The following is a 24,556-nucleotide window of genomic DNA, read 5'->3' as shown; positions in this document are numbered from 1 at the left end:
CCTTTAAAAACACAGCAAAAATGAAATGACCAGTCACATATACATAGACTGCCCTAAACTCTGATAGTGACAAGCTTGAACTCAAGACACAGCTGCAAGTCATAACGGTTTCAAGATAATCCTCAACACCAATAAAATTGATCGGTGTGTCTTTTCAATCTGCGCAATAGAAAGGGTTAAGTCTGTGCTGCCTCCATCTGGCTAGAAAGCTGTGTAGACAATGGATAGAAGAGCTGTGAAGCAGGCCGGCATCCCATCCCCCGCACTACTGTGGGGGTGGGGAGGAAGAGGAAATGAGATGCAGCCTCCAGTTGAGCACAGAGGAGATAGAGAGAGCTGTAGTCAGCCTGGGTTCACATCTGCAGGAGGGGCTGTGTGCTCACTACTGTGCCATCAAAAATCAGTGAAAACTACCAAATCTGATATGGATGGGCAGGGGCAGACTGGAACCCCAGCCAAATAAAAAAAAATATATTTTCGGTACAGTGTACAATAGTTAAATAGATTTTGGATTTTTTTTTCAACACTCTGATATCATACAATGAGGGCCTGAACACGCTAGCACGCTTCTGTCCGCTTTTCAGCAACGCGCATCAGTCTGTAACATTAATGTGTTGTTCAAAAGCGGGCAGAAGTGCGCTAGCGTGTTCAGGCTCTAAGGATAAAGCTATGTAAAGATGTTAGAAAACGTCACCCCAAACAATCACTGAATTGTTTTGGGTAAGAAAATTAACAATCGTTCTATGGATGTGCTTTCTGACAGGGAGCGTAGGAGATCTCTTGCATAAAGCTACAGTGCCACCTACAATTAGTATTGTCTTTTATCCAACTTGGCAGATTGCTGAAGAATGGGTTATACCTGTACCAAAGCTAGACTGTCACAAGAACATGGCCAAAATCTACAAAAACTTAAAGCCCATCTACACTCCACTTTTTCTTTGTCCTCCTTCCTCCCATCAATAAGTATATGGGAACCTTTACTGCCATTTATGCTGTGTGAGGATCTAACTAAAAGCACTTACCGTAGAGGTTTCAATCCAGCTAATGCTAACACCATAGCTTTCGGTATAAACAGCTGTCCAAAGATGACTCATTTACACATATTTCATCTATAATAGTGCTGGTTTTTGCTTGGCAGTTCTCTGGGTGATGGGATTTTGCGCAGGTCAGATTTTCACTGGCTTTGAAACTGTTGTGTGGCAGAGCTAATGAAAGGACCCATTACTAGTATGTCACATGACCTACTAAAGTGACCACTAAAAACAAACAAACATGGTTAAACTGACATGATTTTTAGCCAATTTATTAATTTTAATCAAATACGACTGAACTCTTCGGCTGTATTCAGAATTGATGCGTGGCCTGAGTGAGGTTCAGATCAAACCAAGCGGCTATTGGGCAAGTTGAAAAAGTTCAAGCACACAGTACGGAACGGTAGAAAAAGGATGTAAGTTTAGCAGATTAAACTCATTCCCACCAGGTCAGTGTATCACTTCTCAGTGGTAGAATTTGAGTGAACCTATTCAACTTGACGAGTCAGTGTTCCCATCCTAGTTTGATTTCACAGAAATATTTTTTTTTCTTTTGAAACAAAATTGCCATATTTTTCAGCATATAAGACGCACCTAGGTTTAGAGGTCTACAACCATGGGGGGGGGGGGGGGGGGAAATATACTAAACCAGGCGCGTCCATGTTCCAGAACAGTCTTGTAAGTGTTCTCCCCCAATTATTGTGTCCCCCTTGTACTTCATGTGTCCTCCTGTGCCCCCATCTGTCCCACGTTTCCCCTTCACTCCACCCTTGTGCCCTCCTCTACTCCTTCGTGTATAGTTATTAGCAGCGGAAGCACGGCTCACCTAATCCATCGGAGACCGTGGTGATCAGAGACCTCTCCTCTCCCTCACCTCACTGCTCCTCTAGTGCTGGCTTCTGCTGATGACACAATCAGCAGAAGCCGGAACTAGGGGAACAGTGAGGGAGAGGTCTCTGATTGCCATGGGCTCCGATGGATTAGGTGATCCGTACTGATACCCCTCTGGCACGTTCTGTTTCTGTTCCGAACAAAGCAAAAAAAAAAAGGAGGTTCGCTTTTGAACGATCATCCCTATATCTGAAACCTCTGCGCTGAACTATAGAACACTACAGAACTGGACATGGCCCACAAAGAGTCTAAGAAGTTAGCCTTCACCACTGAGTACTGCTGGCGAGTTGTGCTGGTTGGTTGAGACTGCTGGTTAGTTGAGTTCTGGACAACCAGGACTCTACTGAATTTACTAATATCTTGCAGAGACAATAGCCCAATTGACATTTTCAGACACAGGACCCTGCACTATTGGTCTTTCTTGAAATATCAGATTGTGAACGCTTTCTTCCTAGTACCCTTCTTTTGTATCTCCCCAAAACTGAGGCCTACCACAATCAGCCCTCTCATGCTACATAGGCTTCAATTCATCAAAGGGTGTTCGATAACAAAATCCCAGTCCTTAAAATACCGCATTCGGTATTTTACACTTCACTGTGCTAATTCATCAATATTCTCACATGTGTGGTAGAGGTTCCTTAAGTTACCGAACTACTAGGCTTCAATTCATCAAAGGCTGTTTGATAACAGCAGAGTGGTGCAGAGCAGCTTGGAATGTCCATGTTGTTACAAGCCATTTACAATAGAAGGCATCCAGACATCCCTTTAGATGTAAACATGTGTTATATTTACTGTTATTTATACTGTCTCTGCTGCTCTGAGTATAAATCAGTCTTTCTTAACATTTTACTTATTTGCCACAACGTAGATGAACTTCCTGGAGACATTACAAATGCCATGCTTGGTGATTTCACCACCAGCATCTTTGCATTTTCAAACAGGGACTCAAAGGGTTACACCACCGCAGGGTATCTGGGGATATCTTTTGTCCTGTTCTCTCTGCTCACTGTCTGGGGGGTCTGGAAGCTTGTGTGAAGAAGCCTGTGACCTATCAGCACCTATCAGTGGCACTTGCAGGAGAACAGGGGCGGTTTCTATTGGCTGCCTGCTCCTGTTAATCATGAAAACATTCACACAAAAGGCTTTCGAAGCCTGTAATGACAGGGGAGAGCTGGAGATAAACACCCAATGTGTTAGCGAATGTGGTAACCTTGATGAATTAACATTTACTGACATTTGCTGACATGTGTTGAGCACATGTCGGTAATTTATCTCATTGCGCTGTCATTTCAGCTTCTCATTCGGTAACAGCTTTGATGAATTAACATTTTCTAAAGTGCTCCGTTAAGTCAGCTGTTTTCAGCATTACGGAATGCGGTAATGCTTGATGAATTGAAGCCATAGTCTCCTGGTTTGAGATTCAGTACCATACTCAGCCAACCTGCAGTCTCCCTACTTGCCACTTTTACCAACCCACTTTTCCCACCAGGTAGAGGCAACCCAGAGGCATTCTCTTGGTGGAGTAAAAGCTCTATCCAAGGTTACACATTTTTTTCCCTCCCAGTGGCATCTGTAAATGCTAAGACCTAAAAGAAAAAATGTCAGGCCCCACGGGGCAAAATCATTCACTATTTACAAATAATGAATTGGCTTTCAACCCGAACTAGGAACAAGGATACTTGGATACTACTTTATATCAAGACATCTGCCTCCGCCATCCCAATACCCTAGGTCCGATCTCAGTGATCTGCTCCTTCCTAACGCGCCCAGACAATCCATCCCTACATGCATGCGCTTCCAGATGGGAGTCTGACCGCCCATCTACCTAATCCCAGCTAGGGGTAGCCAAAGTTTTCCTTACCGCCAACCACTTTTGTTTTAGGGTATGTAGAGTGAAAGGTGACATGTTGCACATTTGGTGGTCCTGTCCTCGTCTCATCAGATTCTAGAGCCAGGTCTACAAACTACTATCCTCCCTTTTCCATATAGCTGTACTAATTAATGCTTAAACCTGTTGCACTGTTAACTTTTATTTGTAATGAATGTACAGTATATGATGATACTTGAATATGACATTTGTCATTGTATGTCACTTTTGTTATCAACCAATAAAACTTTTGAAACAGAATTTACTAAATCTTTCAACAACCCTATGTACTGCTGTGATAAAACGAGGTTGACAGACTAATAGCCAGTAAGTGGAATATAAAGCCCTGGTTTGCTGGCCCTCTTATGCTTTCCAGCTATAGTAATAATGGTAGCCTGTCAGTGTAAGATGCTCATCCTGAGACTCACTAAGGTCCCCAACGCTGATGAACCTTAAAGTGTACCTGAGACAATACCGTAACATACTTACTTGCTTGAGACTTTCTAAAGGGACCCTGGGCTCAGGACAAAAATCACAATTTGGACTTACCTGGGGCACCCCGTAGCCCATGAGGTTGTCCAGCGTACTCCTGGCTCCTCTCCCTGTCCCACAGGGCTCTGTTAATCAGTGACTTCGGCCTGAAGTCGCCTGTGTGCGCCTTCGGTGATGCCGCACACGCTACATCACCACACCGGCTGGTGTAAGTCCTGCGCATGCGCAGTTCAGTCAGAGAACCGTGCATGCATGCATAGGCGCACATGGGCGACATCAGGCTGAAGACTAATGGAGCCACCAGTGGGACCAGGAGAGGTGCCAGGAAGATGCAGGAGTACCTCGGGGGCTACTAGGTTGGAGGAAGCCCCAGGTAAGTCCAAATAGCGATTTTTAGACTGGGCTCATGACCCCTTTAAGCCCTCTTGAGGCCTACCTTGATGTCTCCCCGGGTAGCTCCTGTCCCTAGCTGGATGGCCCAGCCGAGTTGCGCATGCGTGATCTGGACACTCATCCCCGTTGCTGGGATCGTACTGCGCAGGCACAGAACATTCCCAGTCACCGGTGTGCGAGTCAGGCAGTGCGTGCACGTCGAAGCGTGACTAGGCTGAGCAACTGGCCAACAAGTAGGGGACAGGAACCATCGGGGGAGACAGCGAGGGACCAAGCAGCCTCTAGAGGGCTTAAGGAAGCCCCAGGTAAGTATGGGACTTCTTAGGTTCCCTTTAAAGCAAACCTGAACTTAGAACTTCCTCTCTGCTCTAAAAGCTAAGCAACAGCATAATGACCTTTAAAGATTTCTTTGTTAGAGCTGATACAGCTGATACAAATCCTACAATAAATCTGCAGTGTCTACTTTCTTCTTTCATAGAAGCAGATATAGGGTTAACATATTGTGTTTAAAAAATAGTTGCTCTGCTGTGGAAGGAAATTCCTGAGCTGACACAGCTGAAAATCAAATTACAGTGATGATTAAGCACAGATGAAGGGGAATTAGACTAAACTCTCTAAATACACACAGGCTGTATTTCTCTGATTTTTTTCTGTCCTGTGCAAGAGTTCAGGTCCACTCTAATTCTCTTGTCTTTTCACGGTTTGTGCTGAACATTCCAGTGACTCAACCTACACAGGTTACTCCATTATAGCACAAAAACATGCAACACGTCATCCCTACAAAAGTCAATCTGTAACAATGTCATTAAATATCTTTCCACGTCACTCTGCAGCTGCTATAACTTTTATATGGAACTTACTGAGAACCATGGCAACGGTATAAGACAGAGTAAAGGATACAAAGAATTATTTTTTTGTTTACACTACTGGTACATAAGACCCAGGGCTGTGGAGTCGGTACAAAAATACAACGACTCCGACTCAGTTTAGGATTCCACCGACCCCTCGACTCCGACTCCTCTAATTTGCATATTACAATCTTGTTGATTGAAAGTATGTAACATGAAATTCGTCTCATAACTGCCAACGCTTAGGAATTTTAAAAGACAACGGAAGTGAGAAGGATATGTAGACTACTATATTTATTCCCTTTAGTCATAGACTAAAACTAGTCCTTGGTAAGAGTACTTGTAAAAGTACAGACCGGAACAAAGAACATCTAACAGGCCCTAGGCAATGTAACTGTGGGTACAGGTACTCTGCAGGGGAATAAGGAGGTTTATCGGTGATAGACAACACTTCTATGTTCAATGTGCACAACATTCTCAGTGGATTCCCTGCAGCTCTGTGGAGAGTGCATATGTAGAGTGTAGTACTACTGTGTAACAAAGTAAACCTGAGACAGATGAAATTAAAGTTTTATACATACCTAAGGCTTCCTCCAGCCCCCTTCAGGCTAATCAGTCGCTCGCTGTCCTACGCCGCCACCTGGATACCTGGCTCAAGTCCAGGTACTTGAGCCAGTCTGGCGTAGTGCGCATGCATACACTCCGCCGCCGGGAGCGTACTACACCTGCGCAACAGACGGGGATAGAGAACACAGGCGCAGGTCCAAATTTGTAGCATTCGGACTATAAGACGCACTGACTCCCCCCCCCCCCCCCCACTTTTGGAGGAGAAAAAGTGCGTCTTATAGTCCGAAAAACACGGTAAATCTTTTCTTTTCATCCTTCTCAGGTACCATTTAATTCGTAGTCACCAAACCAAATGTTAGCAACCTAACAAATTATTTGATTTCATGAGCAAAGAGTGCGTATATTTGCATAAATCAGAATCAAAGCAGAATTATTTCCATCTCATTGACCATCTCTATTAAGGTGCATACACACAGACTATAGTCTTTGGAAAATGAAAGATCACAGACCAATCTTACCACCTTTCATGTAGTATGAGAGCCATACTCTACACAGTCTTTTCTATGGAGCTGAACTCCACATCAGAAAAAAATCTTTGCAAGATGCTGCACACACAGATGCTGTACAGACACAAAAGTTTAGTATCTGCAAAAGATCTGTTCCTGACAAAAATCCATTCCTGCAAATTGCAATGATAGTCTATAAGATCTGCAGATCAACATACACACATGATTTAACTGACATTCATCTGCAGATCAGATCCACCAGGATGGATTTTCAGATCTGCGGATGATTGCTTGATCTGCAGATGAATGTCAGTTAAATCATGTGTGTATGATGATCTGCATATCTCATAGACTATCATTGCAATTTGCAGGAATGGATTTTTGGCAGGAACAGATCTTTTGCAGATACTGATCTTTTGTGTCTGTACAGCATGTTTGTATGCAGCATCTTGCAAAGATTTTTTTCTGATGTGGAGTTCAGCTCCATAGAAAAGACTGTGTAGAGTATGGCTCTCATACTACATGAAGGGTGGTAAGATTGGTCTGTGATCTTTCATTTTCCAAAGACTATAGTCTGATGTGTGTATGAGCCTTTAGTGACACGGCTACACATCTGGCTTTATACTTACAGCATAGATGTTATTTAGTATATATAAGAGATTCCTGTGTACACATCATATATGAGCTGCTTGGTTACTCTGTTCTCGTCCAAGCCCTATTTCATACAGCCTTATCAATCCCTGCCATGTACTGATGAGGACCAAAAGTCCGAAACAGGCTGTCTACATGTGGGTTTGATATGGCTGTGTAAAACTTAAAGCTATAGGCTTGCTATAAACCAGCGGTTCTGGATGCTTGCTTGGCTTCACAAGGGTGAAAAGGGATAATTTGCATATTCAGTAGGGCATTGTGGGTAACCACAAATGTTCACTTATAACTGAATTATTGCAAATTTCCTTCTGTTTTAAGAAGGCAATTACACCAAGCTTTGCTTTTTTAGTAGGAGGGCTTTTTGGTCCCTTTTATCCCCCTATACATTCCTAGTAGTTTGGGTCACCCTGAGCTGCTTGGTTACTCTATATACAGTCACAATCAGATGTGTATATCTGACTTTAAAAATATGGGGATTGCTTTATTGAAGCAGCACAAGTAACTAATTTTGATTGGTTTATTTCATTTTTGTGGATTAAGCACAGCTATTACTGTATGTATAAATTATTTATGTTGACGATTATCTGAGAAATAGAACATTTTATCATATTTTCTATTTTAATTACAGTTTAAATTCATTAGGAGTCGGAGTCAGTGCATTTTTTCCCGACTCCAGGCACCCAAAATTGCCCCGACTCCACAGCCCTGATAAGACCCCTTTCACACTAGCAGGAACGTAGGTGCACTGGTGCTGCAATCTTTCCTGCAGCAGTATACATTCCCGTTTCACCTTTTATTAAATATAATGTGAGTGAACGCATGTTCATATAACAGCAAGTCTGAAAAACACACTACGGGAGACACAAAATTCCAAGTTGATGGAGACTAAAGGTGCGTACACACATGCGACTATAGTCGTTTGAAACAATCGTTCCTCGATCATTTCAAACGACGATCGTTTGAAAAAAAGCAGCCAACGACCATGAAGTCTAACGAAGGACGAGCTAGATCGTTCAAAACGAATTATCTAGCTTGGCGGATTTTTCCCAACGACGATCGTTTGCAAAAGTAGTATATCGTTGGAGACGATCATTCGTACTAAGCTTGATATGCGCATTTCACTATTTCTCCATGGAACTTTTCATTTTCATGCGCAAGCGCAATCGTTGCTTTATTTGTTGTAACGTTCGTTTTAACGATCAGATCGTTACACACCTTTTACAACTAACTTTACTTAGGTCGTTCTTTCTTCAATTAAAAGTTCGTTCGTCGTTCATAACGAACGATCGTTGTCGCATGTGTGTACGTAGCATTGGATTGGCCCAACTATAGACTGTATACAATTTGCATAATCCTGCAATTTGGAATTATTTGCATTTCTCATTGACAGTGCCAAATTGCCCATCTGTGTACAAAAATGTCCAAAAAGTGTGAAAATAAACCAAGCCAGCACAAAGCAGGAAGTATAATGGACTACATCCCTTAGCACCTTGAAAGCTCTGGTGGCCGATAGCAATAACACCTTACACAGGGTAGATATTTTCTATACATCTGGCAGCATGCTGACTCTGCATATACAGCATTAGAAGTAAGGCTCCTTTTCCCCTTGCAAGCGCAAATGCGTTTGTGCTTGCAAAAGCTTTTACCACTCGACGCAATTGCGACTTTCACCATCGGCAGCAAAATGCAATCACAGCAATAATCGTGCAAGCACTACAATTACCCTCAGGGAAAAAAATGAAACACTAATGGAAAAAGTGCATGGCGATTTACAAATAAATCATGGTGCACTAGTTATCCTCAAAGCGCCGGCGATCCGCTTGTTCTAAAGGAAAAGGGCTATTCAGCATGTCTACAGCTGGACATGCATTATACAGATGCAATAACCAATCACTATCTACCTGATATCAATAATTTACCACCATGGGCATCACAGACATGCAGCACTGGTTTTGAATCCCAGTTGGGCACTACCTGCACAGAGTTTGTATACTCTCCCTGTATCTATGTGGGTTTCCTCGAGGCACTCCGGTTTCCTCCCACATCTCAAAAACATACAAATAAGTTAACTAGTTTCCCCCTAAGCTGGCCCTAGACTACAATGGACATAGGACTATGGAAGGGATTATATCGTAAGCACCCTGGAGGGATATTTAGTTACAGGACTACATACTCTGTAAAGTGCTGCAAAAGATGTCAGTGCTATATAAATACAAAACACTAATTTACCACCTGATCACACTGCCCCCTTTAGATATCAGATCCTAGTAAGCACTTTAATTTAAAGGACCACTATCACAAAACAGAACTTAAAATCCATGTATAAAATGTGCTTTATATTGTAAGCTCGCAAGGGCAGGGTCATCCCACTAATGTTAACGGTTTTTGTTGCAATATTGGTGCTGCTTGAGACTCTGCTGTATATTTTGGTTGTTCCTATGTTCCCTGTGTTGTCTTACTGTGTTTTGTAAAACGCTGCAGAATATGTTGGCGCTATATAAATAATAATATGTTAAGTTTTGGAATAAAAAGCACCATAAATTACTTGTTCCTATGTTGCTGCCATCTCCAGGAGGCTGGAAAAATGACAGGTTTTGGAATATTTCTATCTCCTCATGGGGGATTCTCTGGGTTTTCTTTATTCCCAAAAACCCTTAAAGAGACTCCGTAACAAAAATTACATCCTGTTTTTTATCATCCTACAAGTTCCAAAAGCTATTCTAATGTGTTCTGGCTTACTGCAGCACTTTCTACTATCACCATCTCTGTAATAAATCAACTTATCTCTCTCTTGTCAGACTTGTCAGCCTGTGTCTGGAAGGCTGCCAAGTTCTTCAGTGTTGTGGTTCTGTGATGCATCTCCCCCCTCCTGGCCCCTCTATGCACACTGCCTGTGTATAATGATCTCTTGAGATACAAAAGGAAGGGTGTATACAGCCTGCTTGTGTATGGATGTATTTTCTATGTGTGAACATACTGTACATCAACCTACTTCCTGTTTTGGTGGCCATTTTGTTTGTTTATAAACAAACTTTTTAAAACTGTTTTTAACCACTTTTAATGCGGCGAGGAGCGGCGAAATTGTGACAGAGGGTAATAGGAGATGTCCCCTAACGCACTGGTATGTTTACTTTTCTGCGATTTTAACAATACAGATTCTCTTTAAAGTGAATGGGAACCGCATTTAAAAAAATGAGACAGATACTTACCCAAGGAGAGGGAAGGCTCTGGGTCCTATAGAGCCTTCCTGCTCCTCTCCTGGTCCCCTCGTTCCAGTGCTGGCTCCCCCGGTACCAGTATTTGACTAAATTAGTCAAATACTGCTTTATCCGGCCGAAGGAGGCTTCAGAAGTCTTCAGGGAGCCAGAGTGCTCCTGAAGAAGGGCGGCCCTGTACTGCGCCTGCGCAAGCACGCTCTCTTGCACGCTCACGCCTATGCAGTATGGAGCCCAGTGTTCTCCCCAGAGCCTATTACCCGGGCGGAGCGCCCGGCTGGTCTCAGCTTCCCGCCCGCCTGTGGTTACAGCGTGCATCAGATTTTCTTCCTCCACATTCAATGCAGTGAGCAGCGGCTGTGTTATTGGAGCAAGCCGCTGTCACTTACACTATCTCCGCCCTCCCCTCAGCTCCTGCATAGCCGTGATGTAGAGGGGCGGGGAGAGCCTGGTAACTGAAGTTACAAAGGCACCGCGGGAACTTCAAAGGAGCTGGAGCTAGTGAATCCCATCCCGATCTGCATGACTATTATGCAGAAGACGGGCTCTCTTTCTTCCTCCAGCAAGTCTTCACATCGCAGCAAACTTCCCAGCATGTGCTCCAGCCTCACCTCCAGCCTCGCAGGTCAGATGTCAGAGCACAGGGAAGAGTGTGGCGCAGCGCTCGCTCATGCCGGGGAGACAGCATTGCAGGGCAGATGGTTATCTGTTAATCCCTGGTAAGGTGGTGACTGATAGCCATTAGCTGCCTCTGCTGCTGTGCCTGGTGTAGCGTCACCTCTATGCCCCCCTTTCAGATGCACTTTGCTGGGAGGAGAGGAGACAGACATTTTTACAGCTCCTATTGCTGTCCTTCCCCCAACTGCTCTGCTCCGAGATGTTACATTGATGTAAACCTGTCTGCAGACCTGCAGTGTGCTGTGCAAGTTACAGGAGCTGTGAGAGTGCTGCATTCTTGTATTACATTCATATTTAGATGGTACTGCTTGCAATCCTCTCCTCTCTGACCCACACATTGTTTTTTTTATTGCCCCCCCTTCCTTTTCCACACTGATATACATAGGTTTTCTTCTACCTTTAGTCTGTCTCTCCCTCTCACACATTTCCCTTTGTCTCTCACACATTCCTCCTTGTTTTTTCTTTCCCAGTCCTTTTTTCCCCTCTGTAGTACACGCTGTTTAGCACATAGACAAGCAACAAGCATGTGTACATCATGCTTGTGTGCATGCGAGATCATCCAGTGTAACTTCTTATCAGTAGTTCCCAGTGTGTTTCCTCCTTACCCACTTCCTCATTCAAAAGCACCCAGCATGATCCACCTACACTCCTTCCTACCAAGTAGCACCCAACACGATCCACCCTGCCCCTCCCTACCTAGTAGTGGCACCCAGCATCACCCTCCAACTCCACCCAACGTGACCTTACTTCCCCACCCGGCTACTTTTTCATGCCACCCGGCTGGTTAGAAATTCTGGGGAGAACACTGGAGCCGCACGTCTTCGGGAGGACAGGGCTCCCGAAGACTTCCAAATACCCTTTCGGCGGGGGATTGAAACGGGGGGGGGGGGGTGTAGGGTATGCCAGCACAGGATAGAGAGCACCGAGAGAGGAGACGGAAGGCTCTATACGACCCAGAGCCTTCCCTCTCCTTAGGCAAGTATTTGCTTCATTTTTTTTTAAGATGCGGTTCCCATTCACTTTAACGGCAGTTGTTCACACCAACTGCAAACATAGCGTGCAAGCGAGTAGGGAGGCCAGCTGGCATGCTTATATAGATCCATCTATAGCACGTGTCGAACTCCAGGCCGGGAGGGCCAGATCCATGCCAGTGTTTAGGATGGACTGAGAAAGAAAGGAATGTGTTCTACCTGATGGACCACACCTTTCCTGATTCAGACCCATCAATTCATTTGAGCTGTATAAAAAATGTGTGAGGATCTCGGCCCTCGTAGGACCAGTTTGACATACCTGATCTATAGGGTGCTTTTCTAAAAAAAACAAAAACAAAAAAAACAACAACAAAAAAACAATACTGAGAATCTGTTATGATCGCTTCTGCAGCGTTTACTGCTGACTGCAGTGGTATTGCAAACCAAGCAGTTCTAATGTCATTACATGCATTTGCTTGCATAGTTTGGTTTGCACTTAAACTAGTTGCTGATTCCATCTGCAGTCGCTCTGAAGTTAATGACAGTTTAATATGCTTTTGTGTAAACAAACATTGTCTGCTGCAATGGAGGGGCAATCCCTTTCCTGCAGGCTGCATATCATTGTCTGCCTTTTCCTGCTATCAGCCTGTGATTAATTACCATTCACTTGTGTGGGAATCTGCAGGTCTGCTCCCATTGGATGACCTCAGTATAAAGAACTGCTTCCTGCAATGCCTCATGGGCTACCATAGTCTCAGATTCTGTCTGTTACTCTGCTCGTGCCCCATCTCGTTCCTGGTCCGTGTGGACTGCGCTGACTCCTGCGAAGGGGTCAGCGAGTCCTCCTAGTTCTGCTCTTGTTCTAGAAGTTGTTACTTGCTTGTCTTGTGTCATATATTGGTTCATCGCCAATATATACGCATACTTGCGCATTTTGTTATTTTCCTTGTATTCGTGTTACGTTGATACATCAGTGTCGCTGATATATACGTACACGAACTGATTATTTCCTGTGTTCAGTTAGTCAGCCTTCCAGCACGTTTTGGTAGTTTGCGCGTATCGTGAGCACCCGTGCTGAGCTAGTATCCTGCTCCTGGTCCTGTTTGTGGATTGCGTTCATCTCTGCGAGGAGATAACGAATCCTTCTGAATCCTGTTCCTGGTCCTGTTTGTGGATTGCGTTCATCTCTGCGAAGAGATAGCGAATCCTTCTGAGTCCTGTTCCCTGTATTACTCCGGTCTTAGTCAGAGTTCCTGCTTATGTCATATATCGGTTCCTTGCCGATATATACATATGTTAGTCAGACGTTACAAATAGTTTCATTGATAGCTGTAATTGTAATACGCTAGGAAATCATACTTATTGTATATTTATCTGTGTTACGTTCATCTATCTTGATCCTGCTATTTCCTGACTATCCTGTCCTGTCTTGGTGAGGCACGCCATTGCTGCAAACGCATTGGCTACCTCATTCCAGTCTGTTTTATTGTGGACGCTTGCTGTCACTAAGTAGTGGCTAGTTAAGCAAGCGTTCATTCTGTCTACCTGTCCTGATCTCCTCAGTCCTGGTTTATGCGCTCAGCGCTACTTTGCGCTGAGACGTTATTACGAAAGTGTTGTTTGTGGCTGTTCGGATCTGCACCGGCTCTGTGCACCACAATCTCCTATTGGAGTCAGTCCTCTCCTCCACTAAACTGGGGATATCCTGATTCCTTGTGCTGGTGTGTGTACCTCCTTCACGTCAGCTTATGTGTTGTATGCTGACTGTGGAGATTACACCTCCAAGCTTAACAGAATCTCCCGAGAGAAGATGGAGTAGTCCAAAACCTGTCAGATCTGGCAGTTTTACTGCCTACTGTAAGTAATATTTCAATTCCAACAAAGATGTTTTTTTTTTTTTTTTAGAACCAAAGTTCACTTTGGTTCTAAAAAAAACCCATCTTTGTTGTTTGTTGGAATTGAAACATAGGAGAAAAATAGTTTAAAGCAGTACTTTAAAGCGGGGGGAAAAGAGTTGAACGTACCTGGGGCTTCTAATGGCCCCCGCAGACGTCCTGTGCCTGCGCTGGGAAAAGAAAACAATTCTCCTGTCCCGTCCCCCTGCAGCTCACTTCCTGGTTTTTGTGACTTTAATCTTGCAAGCCACTGCACGCGTCCTCGCTCCTGCTGACATCACCGGGAACTCTAAAGGCCCGTACTCACGGGCTGCAAAACTCGCCTGTCGCCAGCACACGTGAGCGTGTGGGCGACAGGCCGGCGACAGCTTCTCGCCAGGTCCCTCCGCGTACACATGCGGAAGAGGGACCAGCGGCAAGGCGGAAGCTGTCGCTGACGTTCCTCCTCCCCCCGCCGGAAGCTCAGTGAACCTCAATGGAGGTTGCTGTCGCTAGTCCGCGTACTCACGCGGACTAGCGACAGTTGCGGCGGGGGGGCAGCGGCGACTGTCGCCATGCGATTGAAAGTTTCAATCGCATGGCGACATAGCGACGGGCGACAGTTCGGGGGCGCGCGCGCGTGCGACGGCCCATACTCACGGGCGACCTGTCGCCGCAACACGCGCGCGCCGCGTGTTGAGGCGACAAAAGTCCCTCGTGAGTATGGGCCATTAGGGTGGCCACTAATGATCCAATCTTTTTCATCCAATCTTACCAAATCTATGTAGTAGAAGGGTAAATTGAGTGAATATATTGAATGGATAATTTAGATAGTTCCCTTATATTAAATAGAAATGGTGAGATTGGATAAAAAAAGATTGGATCATTAGTGGCCACCTTAACTCTGTAGTGAGATCAATGACTGAGCTCTCACCAGAGCCTCAGAGGACATGGCTACGGACATCTGCATCCCCGGGAGGCGAGTAAAAACTACCGCTGCTCGCTATACTCTGCATTGAGCTCCCAGCGGCTAGCCCGAGCGCTCAGGATTACCACCAAGGAGGTATTGTATTTTCCTCTGGTAGAAATTAACTTCTTATAAGTCTGTATTTTTAATTTAAGAGTTTTTCAAGAGAGGTCCTTTATTACCCATCTGTTCACTGGTTGCAGTACACAGCTTTGCAGCCTTCCTCTTGAGCCCCTCCTGCCCAGCTGATCCATAAGCCAACTGGCAGATCATTACCAATGAAATTCTGTTTTTTTGCGGTCACAGAAGCCGTAACTGAAGCCCTGAACCTCTGATTAAACCAAACATCTTTCTTTTACCAAATGGACGTATGAAGTCTTTGTTCATAAGAAGCCTTTCTAGATCCTTTATGGGGCCAACCTCAAGTTCCAGCACTGTAGACCAGCACAGTAGGGAGGAGCATGCTTACAGCTCTGGTGCTTCTCCCCTAGGGTGTAGTAAATACCTAGACTTTAGGCATGTTTAATGCTGGGAATACACAAGTTGTTTTGGCAGATTTACTGGCTGATAGATTCTCCAATCGATTTCCATTCACTTATATGAGAAAATCAATAAAAAATCATCAAAATCAGACCGTAGCTGTCGGAAATTATCCATCTGTCAAAAAAATTCATTGTGTATTCCCAGCAAAAAGGTTTAAAAAAAAAAAACAGCATTTTGCAGCACATGTGTGAACTATTTGCCTATCTACAGTTCCTGTTTATTTAGTTTGCAATTGAACAATGCAGTTTTCTTGTTGGGTTTCAGACAGTAAACAACAAAGGATAGAACAATTTAAAATGCAAAACACCTTAATTAACACTTGGGAAAGCAAATCATGTTAGAAAACAATCATTGTGCAGCCAGTCTTGTACCTGGAGTAGTCTCAGGGATGTCCATTATCTACTTCTGAATTGGGTGGAGCCGGAAACATTTTGTAAGAAAAAGAGAGAGAGTTTTGACTGATACATATGTAGCTTATAGCCGAGACAATACGTTGATATGATAGATAATGGACATATATGCAAGCATGTCTGCCATCAGCACAGCCTACAACACATGAACAGCAGAAAAGAACCAGAGACATTCAAGCTTTTAAAGAACAACTGAAGCGAGCGGTATATGGAGGCTGCCATATTTATTACCTTTTAAAACAATACCAATTGCCTGGCAGCCCTGCTGATCTATTTTGCTGCAGTAGTGACTGAATATCACCAGAAACAAGCATGCAGCTAATCTTGTCAGATCTGATAATCATGTCAAAAACACCAGATCTGCCACATGCTTGTTCAGGGCTTATGGCTAAAAGTATTCGAGGCAGAGGTTCAGCAGGATAGCCAGGTAACTTTTAAAAGGAAATAAATATGACAGCCTCCATAATATATCTTGCTTCAGTTGCCCTTTAACTAACAAGTCACAAGTTTGGCTTCATGGGAGACAGGTCACCAACAGACAATACCAGATGAAACAAGCTAGTCACTCTATAAACCCCACAACATTGAAGCAAACTTAAAGGGATACTGTAGGGGGGGGGGGGGGGGGGGGGGGGGGGTTGGGGGAAAATGAGCTGAACTTACCCGGGGCTTCTAATGGTCGCCCGCAGACATCCTGTGCCCGCGCAGCCACTAACCGATGCTCCGGCCCCGCCTCTGGTTCACTTCTGGAATTTCAGACTTTAAAGTCTGAAAACCACTGCGCCTGCGTTGCCGTGTCCTCGATCCCGCTGATGTCATCAAAAGCGCACAGCGCAGGCCCAGTATGGTCTGTGTCTGCGCAGTACACTCCTGGTGACATTAGCGGGAGCGAGGACACGGGCGTGCAGGCGCAGTGGTTTTCTGACTTTAACCCTCTGGGCGATACAATTGCATCGCCCAGGAGGGTCAATTGCAGTCCAAAAGAAAGAGGAAATGATGGGCATCAACTGCATAAAAGACCCTTTATTGTGGTGGGTAGACACAGTGGTTACAGCAGTGGGGGGAGGACAAAGATGTCTGACAGCTGTTTCGCAGAGATAGACCCTGCTTCTTCTGTCTCTGAAGAAGCAGGGTCTATCTCTGCGAAACAGCTGTCAGACATCTTTGTCCTCCCCCCACTGCTGTAACCACTGTGTCTACCCACCACAATAAAGGGTCTTTTATGCAGTTGATGCCCATCATTTCCTCTTTCTTTTGGACTGCAATTGACTGTATCTGGAGCACACTGCAGGTAAGACCATTTGTGGTTTAATCCTCCCTGCTGCATTTTTTGGTGCCAGTGCTTTTTTTCTCTCCAATTTTGCCCAGGAGGGTCAGCGGCACTTTTTTTTTTAATCTTTTATTTTTTTAAATCATGTAGCGAGCCCTGGGTAACAAAAAAATTATGCAAATCGCAAATCGGCCCACCAGGGCCTGAGAAATCCTCCTGCGCGATATACTCCGAGCTCAGCTCGGGATTATCGCCGAAGAGGTTAAAGTCAGAAATTCCAGAAGTGAACTGGAGGCGGGGCCGGAGCATTGGTGAGTGGCTGCGCCAACACAGGATGTCTGCGGGGGACCATTAGAAGCCCCGGGTAAGTTCAGCTCATATTTCTCCGACCCCCCTACAGTATCCCTTTAACTACAGGAAATACAAACAAACACAATACAATCAAGTTATAAAATAAAAATACTAAATGTATTTTTCAGGACATCTACTGTATATCTACATGTGTTCACATTCAAATACTGTACAAGTCAAACTTGGCCTCAGGTTTGAAGGTCTGAACATTTTATGCTGCTCCACCAATCAGCTGCGCTACTTTCTGTTACTAGGGCAGATCAGATGAGGCACTGGTTGCTAGGTGAGGAATAGAAACTGTTCTATAATCAAACCCACCATAATGGAACTATTTATTTTCCAGGCTGAGCAAAATTATGTCTTAAATCTTTTGGTAAGTGTAATAACTCACAAAACCCCTATTATTCGCCTGCTTGGAGCTCAGTTTTAAGTAAACAAAATAACACAAAGCAAGTTGAGGCAAATGTTATGGTAATTGTATGCAAATTTATGCAGAGTGAAAAAATGCACTAAATGCCACAGGTGATATGTTTGGTACAGTATCAGGCTACATACTTTTGCGTAAAACTTAAATTTGGCTTTGGTCAGCAACACTTCAGAGGCTGCTAGTGGGACCCGGGAAAAGACTTAGGGTCAGTTCACACTAGAAGCGTCTTTGAGCGTTTTGCGATTAATTAGCGTTTTTAAAATCGCGGTAAAAAGTGCTGCGATCACGTACGCGAAAATCGCCGTGATTATTCCAATGAAAGTGAATGGGAGCAATTTTAAAAACCGCTAATCAATCGCAAAATGCTCAGAAAAGTGCTTCTTGTGTGAATGGGCCCTTACTGCAACAAGGGACACATGTGACTTCTAGGGGCTGAAAGAAGCCCCAGGTAGGTAAAGCTAGATTTCATCACTATTTCCCCTCCCAGTCATAGCAACTCAGAGGGAGTAGTAATTTGGGGTTCAGCTATAGCTGGCACCTAAACTACACAAGTTTATACCGCTTCATGGCCACAGACATAATAGTACATCTATGGCCGCGTCCAGGTCATCAGGCACAGCATGCAGAAGAGCACACGCCGAAGTGACCTGCGTCACACAGCACACTACTGCAGCTCGGGAGAGGTCTGATTAATGGATATAAAGTACCACAGTCCATGTGGGATTAAAACTGAGCCCCCTTCCCCAATCTACTCTTAGGCCCCTTTTACACAGTTGCTCTCAGTTATAACTGAAAGAAAACTGATTTTCAAAGTAATGCCCATGTTTTCCTATGACACCTTTCACACTTAACGCGTTTAACTGAAATCTTCTTCCCAATGCACTGCTATGGAAAAAACGCGCACTAACGCATACCAACTGATTAAGTGTAAACAGGACCTTAAAGGCAACCTAAAGTCTAATGAAAATAGCCAGTTTTACTTACCTGTGGCTTCTACCAGCCTCCCTGTGCCCGAACTGGTCCTCAACAATCCTCCAGTCCCCGCTGCAGCTCTGGCTGTGCGCATCCTTGTTCGTGCTCCCGTCGCCAGGATTGTCCTGCTCAGGCGCAGTGGCCAGTGACAGGCTCAGTCAGCAATATGAAAACTGAGCCAGTGGGGGACTGCAGGGTGCTGGTAGAAGCCCCAGGTAAGGCCTCTTGCACACTGCAAGCAATTCAGATTCAGATTCCGCTTTTTAATCTGTTTTTACTTCCGATTCAGATCCAGATTTGCAGTTTGCTCCTTGCACACTGCAAATCTAAATCTGAATCGGAGGTAAAAACTGATTAAAAAGCGGAATCTGAATCGGAATCGCTTGCAGTGTGCAAGAGGCCTAAGTGAGGCCCAGTGCACACCAAAACCGCTAGCGCAGGGCTCCCCAACCCTATCCTCATAGCCCACTAACAGTACGTTTTGCAGGAAACCACACACATTCACAGGTGAAGGCAATTAGTGTCTCAGCAGAGCTGATAACCTACCTGTGTGGATTTCCACAAAACAAGCACTCTTGGTGGGCCTTGAGGACAGGGTTGGGGAACACTGCGCTAGCAGATCCTCAAAACGAGTTTTTTGGAGCAGATTTCAGAGCGATTCTAGGCATGTTTAGAGACGTTTTCTAAACATGCCTAGCGTTTTTGGGAGTGTTTTTTGTGTAGCAGATTACAAATATTGTTACAGTAAAAGCTGTTACTGCCCAGCTTCTGTTACAAAAATGCCAGGAAATAGGCTCTGGAAACGCTAGATCAGAGCGGTTTGCGTTTTTCCTATACTTTACATTGAGGCAGAAACGCTTCTGCAAACCGCAAAAGTGCTGCAGGACCCACGTTTGTGGTTTGCAAAAAAACCTCAAACCGCTGGTGTGCACCAGCCCCTTGAGATACATTAGTCAAGCGTTTTCACAGGCGGAAGCAGTTTGCGGATCGCTTCAAAAACCGCTCGGTGTGCACCAGGCCTAAAGCTGGCTTTTTCCATTAGACTTTAGGTTCCCTTTAATGAATCACCAAGGCCTGGGACCACTAGCAGCACTTTAAGAGCTTGGGATTTGAAGCAACATATGAAGCAAAATCTATGCATATGTGACCGCAGGTCTACAGTCTCATATGCACTTTAGAAATTTCTCACTCAAAACAATTGCTTCCAGCAGCAGTATATGAAAAGTGCTGTACTGATACCGTATGCTGTCCAAGGGCCCTTTTCCACTACCTTGCATTTTGCCATCTGATTCAGATTGCCAACAGATCGCAAAATGCAGGCTATAGTAAAACTAATGAAAACGGCAGTAGCCATTACCATTAGTGCAATCTGATTGCATTGTCATTTTGGCCCAAGCACAATTGTCAGCCTGATGCATTTTGTATTGGATTGAGCTCTACTATACTGAGCATAGTAGCTCAATCAGTACATAGCAAAGAAATGAACAGCGCTACTTAAAAACAGACAAGTGCCTACCTGCAAGAGAGTGCAAGCCCCACTTGTGGGATAAAATACACACCTAGCATCCACATAACCTGTCTACCACTGGAGGATGTTGGTTTCCTGTAACAGCTTGCATGCAACTTGTTAAGTACTTGTCCCTCCCACTGCGGAGAAGTCATCCTCTTATGGGAGGGGACCTAACACTAACTAAATCCTACCTATGCATATGCATAGCCTGGGTGTGCTACCAAGTAAAATCGAAAATTGAAAATTGCGCAAAAGGTGGATCAGCACATCACCAGGCCGCTTCCGAATGGCCAACAATCAGAGGTGCACTGAGCCCCCCCAATGGGAGGGACGAGCACTTAAGTTGCATGCAAGCTGTTACAGGAAACCAACATCCTCCAGTGGTAGACAGGTTATGTGTATGCTAGGTGTATATTTTATCCCACAAGTGGGGCTTGCACTCTCTTGCAGGTAGGCACTTGTCTGTTTTTAAGTAGCGCTGTTCATTTCCTTGCTATGTACTAGTTTAATTCATTTTTGGTCAGCTGCTCCCACTTAACAGCCTTGCTTTTGGTGTATATGCAGAGCTTCTGTTTGGGTTCAAGGTGCGTTTGCAGTTTCTGGGGGGGCTCAGCGCACCTCTGATTGTAGGCCATTCGGAAGCGGCCTGGTGATGCGCTGATCCACCTTTTGCACAATTTTCAATAGTAGCTCAATCGCATTAGTGGCAATTAGATTGAAATGCGATCGCATTTCATAGTGGAAAAAAAGAGCCTCAACTCCCTTGAAAGCAGTATGGTCTGTTATATGGCAAGGAGATGGGACCAGCAAGCGACACCCTACTGTTGGAATAAAATAAAGCAGCAAAAAAACCAAACTTCGATGTCTAAATTTTCAGACACTATGATCACAAACGATTGTTTCAGCCAAGAAGAGGATAATTGTATAAGTAGATATAGTAATACAGGCAGACCTGGTTGGAGTACTGTCAAGACAGTCTGGAGTACTTTAAGAGCCCTTTCACACTTTACATAGGCAGTTCTGTCACCTCGCAAAACCACACGTCTTCGTCAACTGAGGAGCCCAATAAAGACCACCTCAGCCAATAATCAGGTGTGTGTACAGGCCTTAAAGGAATACTGTAGGGCGGTCGGGGGAAATGAGTTGAACTTACCCGGGGCTTCTAATGGTCCCCCCCGCAGACATCCTGTGCCCGTGCAGCCACTCACCGATGCTCCGGCCCCACCTCCGGTTCACTTCTGGAATTTCAGACTTTAAAGTCTGAAAACCACGGCGCCTGCATTGGTGTCCTCGCTCCTGCTGATGTCACCAGGAGCGTACTGCGCAGGCACAGACCATACTGGGCCTGCACAGTACGCTCCTGGTGACATCAGCGGAAGCGAGGACATGGCAACGCTGGCGCAGTGGTTTTCAAACTTTAAAGTCTGAAATTCCAGAAGTGAACCAAAGGCGGGGTCCGGAGCATTGGTGAGTGGCTGCACGGGCACAGGACATCTGCGGGGGACCATTAGAAGCCCCGGGTAAGTTCAACTCATTTTCCCCCGACCCCCCTACAGTATTCCTTTAACTCTTTCCCAGAAAACAATAATGTTGGTTGATGGGATAAGGAACTATGGGAAAATTAAACCTGTCTGGACTGAATGCTGAAATGCATTTGTGATGAATACGTTTAAATGGTTTAAGGTTCTAAGTTTCAACAACTTTTAGGGCTTGTTCACACTTAAAATCACTAACCACCAGCGATTTGCATAAGCATTTTCCGTGGGGGATTTTAAATCGCTGTACAAATGTGCGTTTTTGGAGCGATCATGATTAGCGTTTCTATATAAGCTAATGGCAATCGCTACAAAAGCGCTGGAAAAATGCTGCATGTAACACGTTTGCGATTATCGCTAATCGCTCTAGTGTGAACACTGACATAGACTAAAAACGCTGGCACTTTAGCAATTAGCGGGAATTGCATGATTCCCACTTAGGTGTGAATGAGTCCTTAGGCCCTTTTCACACTACATTTATTCATGCAGAACAATCGTACCGTAACAGTCCCAAAAGATGCCACTGCACGTTACTGATGCGGAGCGACTATTCAGCACAAGCTGGTGGTCTTTTAAGATATTTTCCTAGAAGTGACACCTTTTTTATTTGAGATAATTAACTTACAAATGGTAATGATGCATTTTTACTCTCTTGCTTCTCTATTCCTTGCTATAAAAAGGACAAAGAATAATTAACAAAATAAACCAAAACATCCCTCAAGGTCAGTAAACACTATTTTCAGTGGAGGGAGCCATTCAAAGCAATCTCTGCCAAGAATCTAGTATGTCCAGCCGCTCCGATATGTTGTAGAGATCCAGAGCGCCGGATACACGAAGTTCCCCTCCTTGCCTCTTCTGACCTAACCGCTGTAAGGTGTGCTGCAGTCATCCTTCCTCCACACGCCATAGCAACAGAACGCATTATGAGGCTATAGCATCATGAAACGTCTATATGGCACTGAGCCCCGAAACATGTCAAAATGACCATGCCTTAAACTGAGGGGTCGGATGATTTTTGTACCGACTACCAAGCCCTGAGAATGATCACTGCACTCTGTACAGACAATTCTTGGTTCCTGGCTGAACATGAACTGCTCTATGAAAAGGAGATGCAGGCACATCAAACAGAACTTCCATAACCTGGTGTTCCAAGGGTACATAACAGGCACCAGTAGAGGTATCTTTCCTGGCAGACCTCAGAAGGCTGGCAACATCAGGGGATGCTTGTACACACGTTAGATTTTACAGTGAACCACCTAAACCCCCCCCCCCCTCCCCCAAGGACACTGCAGTATTGAGTTGCTAGTAAATGACCCCCAAACTCCCCTGAAACCAAAAGAAAGAAAAGAAACAAATACAAAAATCTGTAAAACTGTAACCAGCTTTATTATTCAAATGTTTAAAAAGGGTCTTGGAATAACCAAAAGATTCAGAAAGATGAAGTACCGGTAAATCATAGCGGTGGATAATTTCTCCCTGTGAGCTGCTCCTGATGGACACAGAGAATGCTGAAACAAATCAGTAACGCTAACTTGGTGGCAAACTTGCATGGAAATGAAAAATTATTAACAAAACAAAATTGATGCAATACTCTAACAAATAAATTGCAAATTACTGAGTTCTGATCGGGTCATGTTTATGTTCTGCGCTAATGCTTGTACAAGACGTACAAGTGTTCATTATAGTTCAGATGTCGCCACAATCACTGTACAGAACCATATGTAGGGCTGCATTGTACCATGCGCACGGAACTACACTGATCATGACCAAAAAGGTCCACATATAAACACATTGGCACTTCTGTTGTGCTACATTGCAACATAGTGAATGCAGTGTGATCTGACCCCAATTAGTGTAATTGTGTTTTCAGCCTAGGAATACATATGCACTAGTTGCACACAAAAGTTAAAGGTACTTACATGCCCTCCTGGACATATGCAAGGTCTGAGCACACCCAGTAGAACGCAGCCGCTTGTGCTGGCTGACAATTACAGTGGTTTGCAAAAATATTCAGCCCTCTTGAAGTTTTCCACATTTTGTCATTACTGCCACAAACATGAATCAATTTTATTGGAAGTCCACGTGAAAGACCAATTTAGGGCTGGTTCACACGGGCGTCTGCTGAGCTTTTGCTTGGCATTGCGTTCAAACGCCAGCGTTTAAAAGCTAGCTTTTGAAAAGCGTTCAAGGCTAGCAGTTCTGGTCTCTGCTATTGTTTCCTCGCGTTTACTGCCTCTGAAAGCAGCATGTTGCTTTTGAGACTAGACGCAACGCTGGGATCTACTGCCAGGCTTTCATGAAAGCCTGCAAAAGCCAGCTCTAAACGCTCCCATTCACTTGCATGGGATGGCAGTAGATCCCAAAAAACGCTGCGTCTGAAACGCTGCGTTAAACGCCACAAAAACGCCCGTCTGAACCAGCCCATAAAGTGGTGTACACGTGAGAAGTGGAATGAAAATCATACATGATTCCAAACATTAAAAAAACCACAAAAAACTGCAAAGTGGTGTGTGCGTAATTATTCAGCCCCGAGTCAATACTTTGTAGAATCACCTTTTGCTGCAATTACAGCTGCCAGTCTTTTAGG

At 44.6% G+C, this 24,556-nt stretch overlaps 1 protein-coding gene across 6 annotated transcripts in view; it reads right to left on the bottom strand.

Annotated features, from left to right (window-relative positions):
• The window catches only part of CBX5 (chromobox 5), a 59,666-nt gene that overhangs the window by 24,597 nt on the left and 10,513 nt on the right, over nucleotides 1-24,556 (bottom strand). For all 6 annotated transcript variants that reach the window (XM_068267171.1, XM_068267173.1, XM_068267169.1 and 3 more), the window contains one exon: nucleotides 15,866-15,899. In XM_068267171.1, the coding sequence (XP_068123272.1) occupies nucleotides 15,866-15,890 (25 nt within the window). In that variant the 5' untranslated portion in view covers nucleotides 15,891-15,899. The remainder of the gene's footprint in view (nucleotides 1-15,865; nucleotides 15,900-24,556) is intronic.

Source organism: Hyperolius riggenbachi, chromosome 2 (genome assembly GCF_040937935.1).
Source record: "Hyperolius riggenbachi isolate aHypRig1 chromosome 2, aHypRig1.pri, whole genome shotgun sequence".
In the NCBI taxonomy this organism is placed as follows: Eukaryota; Metazoa; Chordata; class Amphibia; order Anura; family Hyperoliidae; genus Hyperolius; species Hyperolius riggenbachi.
The sequence above is the reverse complement of the archived record's forward strand: the minus strand, read 5'-3'. Positions and strand labels throughout refer to the sequence as shown.